Below are 8,041 nucleotides of genomic sequence, written 5' to 3'. Positions count from 1 at the left end.
AGCTAATTTTTGTATTTTTAATAGAGATGGGGTTTCACCACGTTGGTCAGGCTGGTCTCAAACTCCTGACCTCAAGCAATCCACCCACCTCGGCCTCCCAAAGTGCTGGAATTACAGGTGTGAGCTACTGTGCCTGGCCTGTTTTTTGTTTTAAAAAGAGGCAGGGTGATAAAAATATTCTAAAATTGATTGTGGTGATGGTTGCATAACTCTGTGAATATAATAAAAACCGTTGAATTGCACACTTTAAATGAGTGAATTGTATTGTGTATTAATTAAATCTCAATAAATCTGTTAAAAAAAAAAGATTTAGGCTGCTTAATCCAGAGTCAGAGAAGAGGGGGGAGAGCGGGTCCTTAAAGAGGTCATTACAGCAGGCTCAGGCTGAGTTTCACAAGGCTGTTTTCTTTTTAAAATAGATTTAATGTTTTTCATAAGGCATGATTGGTGTAAAAAAATCAAACAGTACAGAAAGGTTAAAAACTGGTGATTTAGGCCAGGCGCAGTGGCTCATGCCTATAATCCCAGCTCTTTGGGAGGCCAAGGTGGGTGGATCACTTGAAGTCAGGAGTTCGAGACCAGCCTGGCCAACATGGTAAAACCCTGTCTCTACTAAAAACAAAAATTAGCCAGGCGTGGTGGTGTGTGCCTGTGGTCTCAGCTACTTGGGAAGTTGAGGCAGGAGGGTCACTTGAACCTGGGAGACAGAGGTTGCAGTGGGCCGAGATTGTGTCACTGCACTCCAGCCGGGGTGACAGAGAGAGACCCTGTCTCAAAAAAACAAACCAAACAAACAAACAACAACAAACTGGTGATTTAAAAATTACAGGCCAGGCCGGGTATGGTGGCTCACGCCTATAATCCTAGCACTTTGGGAGGCCGAGGTGGGAGGATTGCTTTAGCAAAGGAGTTCAACACCAGCCTGGGCAATATAATGAGACCCTATCTTTACAAAAAATAAGAAAATTAGTGGGGTGTCTTGGCATATGCCTGTAATCCCAGCTATCTGGTGAGCTGTGATTGTGCCGCTGGACTCCAGCCTGGATGACAGAGTGAGACACTGTCTCTCAAAAAGAAAAAAAAAAAGAAAAAAGAAAGTGTAGACTGGGCACAGTGGTTCATGCCTGTAATCCCAGTGCTTTGAGAGGCTGAGGTGAGAGGATAGCTTGAGGCCCAAAGTTAGAGACTAGCCTGGGAAACATAGCGACACCCCATCTCTTTTTTCCTTTTTTTTGAGATTGAGTCTTTCTCTGTCACCAGGCTGGAGTGCAGTGGTGCGATCTTGGCTCACTGCAGCCTCCGCCTCCCAAGTTCAAGCAATTCTCCTGTCTCAGCCTCCCGAGTAGCTGGGAATACAGGCACGCGCTACCACGTCCAGCTAATTTTTGTATTTTTAGTAGAGACGGGGTTTCACCATGTTGTCCAGGATGGTCTCAATCTCTTGACCTCATGATCCGCCCGCTTCGGCCTCCCAAAGTGTTGGGATTGCGCCCTACCCGAGACCCCATCTCTACAAAAAAATTGTAAAAATTAGCTGGGCATGGTGGTGCAGCTACTAGGTGGTGGGTCTGTGGTTGCAGCTACTAGGGAAGTTGATGTGGGAGGATTGCTTGAGTCCAGTAGTTTCAGATTACAGTAATGTATGATTGCGCCACTGCATTCCAGTGAGACAAAGCAAGACCCTATCTCTGAAAAAAAAAAAGAATGAAACTAATTAACTTTGTGGTACAAAACGTTTTGTGCAAATCACCGCCCAATTCCTAGGACACAGAATTCCTTGAACAAAGGGTAGGCCTAGGCATCTGGAACAAAAGGTAGGCCTAGATACAGAATTCCTAGAAACAGAATTCCTGGGACAAAAGGTAGGCCTTCTTGAGGCATTCTGTCAAAAGACTGTCCAGGAAAGCACCGGTCTGTTTCACTTTATGAGGCTGCTTCTTAAAACAGCTCTCAATCTAGGCTGACGATATAAATCAGATCAAGATGCGTGAAGGCAACTCTACTGGGGCCAATATGATGTGGTTCAGGGATCCAGTTCTCTACCGCTTTCCCTTTTTAGACACAGTGATAGTTCTAGGGTCTCTGGAGGAGAGATGGGCTCTATACTCCCGGACAGAAAGTTTCCTAGATACGGCTGTTTTGGCTGAGCCCTTGCTATGCAATGGACAGAGGCCTGAGAAGGAATAACTGGGGAGCACAAGGCATGTCTTGGAAAAGAACTCTAGACCTGGGGTGGAAGTTTTCCTTTGGGACGAGCCCGGGCAAGCAGTGACTCTTGGTGGGCAGCTGAGGGCGGAGCCTTGGGCCTTCAGCCAAGCTGGGGGCAGAACTGACGTTGCCTTGTGAGAGGCAGAGGAGCCTGACCAGCCACCGAGCCTGGACATAAAGGCTGAGCTGCCCCACAGGAACAAATTTGGAGCCTGCTCGCGTGCACAGAGGTGAGGTTTTGAAACGGCCAAAGTGGAGCCTCCAGGGCTGAGTTTTAGCCAAAGGAGGGCCCTGTGTCATCTGGAGAAGGAGTGCAAAGCTGCTATCCTAGAGCAAGGCTGCAGCAACCTAGCCTGGAAAAACAAAGGCAGCTTTCCCAAACACCTCCCTCAGTCGCTGAAAACAACAACAACAACAAAGAAACCAAATCACGTAAATCATAGATGAGAACCTTTAGCCTTGAGCAATTAACTTTCTGATGAGGATGCCAAGAAAAACTAGTTACGTAACATAAACCTAGTAAGGGAATGAGAATATACGCTGTATGAATTTATTAACTGTAAGTTGGGCAAAAATCTGGAGGTATCTACAAACTGTAAGGTTTGATGTAAAGATCATTGAACTGGGCAACATAGTGAGACCCCTGTCGCTACAGAAAAATTAATTAGCTGGGTGTGCTGGTGCGCACCTGTAATCCCAGCTACTCGAAGGCTGAAGCAGGAGAATTGCCTGAACCTGGGAGGCAGAGGTTGCAGTGAGCCGAGATTGTGCCACTGAACTCCAACCTGGGCGATGGAACGAGACTCTGTCTCAACAAAAAGATGGAACTACGGCCGTATGCTATGTTGTGTGCATGGCAGTAACTCAGGACTCAGGAGCTGGGCAAAATCATCTTCAGTTTGTGATGAGAGAGCCATGCTATCTTCCTGTTTTCCATAGTGGGACTCAAATGTAGCTCATCCTGAACAGTATCCAGTAGTTCAGATATACATGAAAGAGATCAGAGAGCTACCCTCCTAAATGCTTCCCCCCTTGGAAACTGTTACGTGGTCTGCAAAGAGGCCATTGCTACTGATTCTACCTCCTGCCGTGGGTGTTGGAGGACACGCTCCATGTAAGTGGCCTTCATGGAGCCCCTGCAGCTTAACTAGAATGCAAAGCCACTGCATCAGAGGTGAGTGAAGAAAGGCCAAGTGCAGTGCAACATCATGCCCCCCTCTTCCAGGTGAGCGTCTGGGCTGTGTGTAGATTTCTAATGCTGGCAGGCCAGGGTGGTATACTACCCTACACACCAGAGACATCAAAGGTTGCCCTTTGAAGGCAGTGAATCGACTTGGGCCACCTAGTGATTCAGGGACAGGTAGAAAGAGAAACACAATAGAAGCTGTTTGGGGGCAGAGAGGCAGGTCTCAGATCATTTTAGGGAAACTGGATCACAGTGCAAGCTAAGCTGGTCAAAGCTGCCAGGAGGGATCAGGGAAGAGTCTAGAAGTTGCAGAGCAGGGAAATGAGTGGAGCCAAGTGCTAGGGAGAGAACACCAGCTAGCAGAGGGCTGGTGACGGCTCCCGGCTCAGAGGAGAGAGGCCTGGGAACGGGAGAATGGGGGAGCTGGCTAGGCAGGAAGTGAAAGTGGAGTAACAGCCTGTCACAGCTGGATGAATGGGACACACCAGACCAAGCTGGGGAAGGTACTAAGTCTGGGCTATGGGTTTGAACCGCGCAGGTCAAAAGAAAAAAAATAATAATAAAATAAAATAAAGTCTGGGTTGTCACCTCCCCTGCCTGGACCCCAGGGTTTTCTGGGGTCTCCTTTAGGAGGCTTTAGTGGTTTTACATGAAGCAATGCCCCAGAGGCCTGAGAAGGAATGTCTGGGGAGCCCAGAGCCTGTCTTTGAAAAGAAACTTAGAAATCCCACTGTCCCTCACTGACTTGGGCACCACAAATTCCACAGCAGAGATGCAGCAAAGGGACGGGACATTTTCAGGGAGGACAAAGGTAAGGGTGTGGGCTCCAGGTAGTGGACACAAGTACTACCTGGCAGGGCTGTTCTCAGCTCCAGGGCATGACTGTCAGCCACTCTGGGTCCACAGAATCAGGGTCAGGTCACCTTTGGGGTAACCGGGGTGGAGGCAGGATCTCTCTCCTGTTGCCAGGTCAGAGCTCTCCTGAGGCTGAGGACTCAAGGTCAGCTAGGCAGGCGGGGAAAGCACAGGTACCAAGGACTTCAAATCTGTGACTCAGCAGCCGCCTCTCAGCCTGGAAAGAGGAATTCACAGGGCCTACCATGCCTGGTCCAAGGTGGGGGAGGAAGGTGGGCCAAAAGAGGGAGTGCCAGTGCTTAATAACCAATGGCCCTTCCTCCTTTCCTCCCTCCCTCCCTCCCTTCCTTCCTTCCTTTCTTCCCTCCCTCCCTCCTTCCTTCCTTTCTCTCTCTCTCTCTCTCTCTTTCTCTCTTTCTTTCTGACAGAGTTTTGCTCTTGTTGCCCAGGCTGGAGTGCAATGGCACTATCTCAGCTCACTACAACCTCTGCCTCCCGGGTTCAAGCGAGTTTCCTGCCTCAGCCTCCTGAGTAGCTGGGACTACAGGCATGTGCCACCAAGCCTGGCTAATATTGTATTTTTAGTAGAGACGGGGTTTCTCCATGTTGGTCAGGCTGGTCTCGAACTCCCGACCTCAGGTGATCCGCCTGCCTCGGCCTCCCAAAGTGCTGGGATTACAGGCGTGAGCTGCTGTGCCCAGCTGGCTTTTTCTATTTTTATAGATGTTCATGGCAGTAGGCAGAGGGAACACAGTGAGAATCTAGGACCTCACTTGTCCCACGGCTGCCTTCCACCAGGACAGAGCACCAAAGTCAAACAGGATCTCTACAGTCAAGCTTCTAGAAAGTGGAATTGGGGCCTGCCCTTGGGGCAGGAGGAAACAGATGGGAGGTGAAACCAGGTGGCTAGCTGAGAAAACCATTTCTGGGACACTCACAGGCAACCAGGGAGCAGCTAGGTGGAAGAGAATTTGTGGGTTGGGAGATGCAACACGCCTCTGACACCCAATATGGCTGGCCTTTAGCCCCTGCTCTGTCCCACCATCCAGTTCTCCATGCCTGGCCCCTGGGGCACAGAGCAGGCGGGGCCCATGGGAATGCCCCTCAGAACCCGTGTCCAATGCTTCCTTCAGCCCCTCATTCCCTACTTTGCAGCCTTCTCACGTTGCTCCATGACTTGGTACAAGTGTCCCTTCCCCCTGGAATGACTTCTTCCCTCCCTCTCCTGGAGAGCCTCCAGCTCAAAAGGGCCTTGGCATAAACCTTTCTGAGTCTCTGCTGTCCCTGTCGCTGGGTCTACAGCTGCAGAACCCCTCACTCTGACGCCATCGTACGTTTGGTCCTATTTCTGTCTTCTCTAACGTAATGTGGGCTCTCTGAGGGCAGAGACTATGTCCTCAGGCTCAGCACAGCACCTGGCCCACAGCAAGCAGACATCCAACTTTCGGCAGGAAGCTCCAGTTTATTCTGAGGCTGTCTCATTTCTGCTTTCCCTCCTGATTCCTGGCCTTTGGCTACCATTGGTGCTGCTGGGTCAGGCCGACAGCTGCAGACCAGCAGGGCCAGAGAAGCAAAGGCCTGCAGGGCCCATCCCTCCCGGCAGCCCAGAGCATGGCCACCCAGTGCAGCCGGAGTCTCAGATACTTCTCTCTCTCAAGAAGCCGCGCATCTCTGCACATCTCCCACCTCTACACCCTGGCTCCTTTCCCATCTCTGGGCCAGGAACAGTGCCAAAGCCTTCATTAGGGGTGCAGGAATTAAGTGAGACAGCAACAATATTAGCATCGGCCTACCTGAAAACCGTCTTCTCAAGAACTCAGTTTCCAATCTTTCTTTCTAAGCCTGGCTCTTCCAGGAAGCCCTCCCCACTGCCCATAATACTGTGCCACCAGCCGGGCGCGGTGGCTTATGCCTGTAATCCCAGCACTTTGGGAGGCCAAGACAGGTGGATCATTTGAGGTCAGGAGTTTGAGACCAGCCTGGCCAACATGGTGAAACCCTGTCTCTGCTAAAAATACAAAAATTAGCCGGGTGTGGTCCCAGCTACTCAGGAGGCTGAGGCAGGAGAATCACTTGAACCCGGGAGGTGGAGGTTGCAGTGAGCTGAGATCGCACCATTATACTCCAATCTGGGTGACAGAGGGCAACTCTGTCTCAAACTAAATAAATAAATAAAAATAAAAAAGAAAAATATACTGTGCCACCTGCACTTAGTTACAAGCCTGCCTCCTTCACCTGCCAGGGTATACCTTCAGGGTCAGGGCTGTGACTATTCCCAGCTCCCAGGATGGTGTCTGTTACTTAAAGGGAGCCTAATAGGTGTTCATGGAAAAATCTGCTGTTCAGGATGGGAGAGGGGGTTTTCACAATGTGTGGATGTGTGTTTGTGTGTGTGTGTGTGTGTGTGTGTGCGCGCGTGTGTGTGTGTGAGGGGAGCTGTATCTCATTCCAGGCAAGGAGGCTGAGGTTAGAGTCCAGGGCACAGACCATGGCAGGGTCTAGTCCAGCATCCCCAGTCCCACCCTGGTCCCCCTGAGGCTATGATTAACCCTTGTCCTAAGCACAAGGACAGAGCCTCATCTGCCAGTCAATCTTGGCCATGTGGGGAAGTAGGTCGGGATTTCAGGATCCGGGTAGCTGCTGCACATCAGGGCAAAACCAGCCCTCTGGAGCCTTGTGGATGGAGAGCAGGGTGTGGGCACATCACAGCACGCCACGATGGCACAAACTGCAGCAGACTTGTGTCCACACCCCCCAGCTTGCTGGAGGCTGTGGGAAGGTCACTGCTCCCTGGACTCGTTTCCTGGCCCCTTCCAGCTCTCACCATCCAAGAACGAGGCATCTTGGGGGAGGAGAGGGTAGAACTGACTCCACTCCAGCAGGCCTCCTCCTGCTTCCTGTCCCAACAGCCCCATCCCCCACTCCTAGTGATGTCACTTCGGCCACCTCATCACCAGCTTCTAACCCCCTTCCAGTCGCCCTTTCTGCCCTCAGATGGCAACTGGGGGCAGCGGAGGTGTATCCCTCTTTATTCAGTCTCTCATCTGGCACACTGGCCGGGATTCCTGAACCTGATCCCCTCCAAACCGTGAGCCATTTGCAAGGGGACCGGGCAGGGGAGGGCTAAGCGACTCCTGACTCTTGAAGGCAGATGGGAGGCTTGACTTTCTGCTTCTTCACCAGCAAAGACCCGGTACCACTTCTCCCTGAGTAGGAAGCGAGTCGGGGAAACTTTCTGGGAGTCTTAGAGCTCATAAATCCTGGCAGGGACGGGTGCTGCTGGATTTGGTGTGAGATAACTTCCCTCTATACACACGCCACCCTCCCAGTAAAACATGACGAAGGAGCCGCCTCCCGGCCTCCAAAGACTCCTAGCCAGCGCTCATGCCCCGTAACAATACCAGGGGCGGCTGGGCAGTTGCTGCCTCCAGGACGGGGTGGGCGAGTTGGATGACGGATGCCCTGTGGTCTGGGAAAATAGGAAGACCGCCCCCCGACCCCCACTTTTGCAGGTCTCCACCCGTCCGGTCCGCGTCTTCTCCGGCAGCGCCCCCTCTCTCCACGTCCCGGTTCTCCAGACGCGTCGCTCCTCCGAGTCAGGCGCGCCGGGTCCAGCCCAGCCCCTCCCGGGTGATAGCGCCCAACAATGGAGAAGCGGACAGGGGTCACCGGGCGCTCCCAGCCTTCCCGCCCCCGTCGCCCCCGCGCTCACCCTGCTCCAGGTCCTGCTGGTCGTACCAGGGCTCCTCTTCCTCCGCGGAGAAGTCCTCCATCCCGGCGGCTCTCCGCATG

The 8,041-nt window shown here is 52.0% G+C and overlaps 1 protein-coding gene across 1 annotated transcript in view; it reads right to left on the bottom strand.

Moving 5' to 3' along the window:
- The window catches only part of CDR2L (cerebellar degeneration-related protein 2-like), a 17,432-nt gene extending 9,391 nt beyond the window's left edge, over nt 1-8,041 (bottom strand). The window contains exon 1 of the mRNA XM_011976247.1: nt 7,962-8,041. Within this exon, the coding sequence (XP_011831637.1) occupies nt 7,962-8,040 (79 nt within the window). The 5' untranslated portion in view covers nt 8,041. The remainder of the gene's footprint in view (nt 1-7,961) is intronic.

This window comes from Mandrillus leucophaeus, unplaced genomic scaffold (assembly GCF_000951045.1).
Source record: "Mandrillus leucophaeus isolate KB7577 unplaced genomic scaffold, Mleu.le_1.0 Scaffold1, whole genome shotgun sequence".
NCBI classification, from domain to species: domain Eukaryota; kingdom Metazoa; phylum Chordata; class Mammalia; order Primates; family Cercopithecidae; genus Mandrillus; species Mandrillus leucophaeus.
This window is presented reverse-complemented; position numbering and strand designations above follow the sequence as displayed.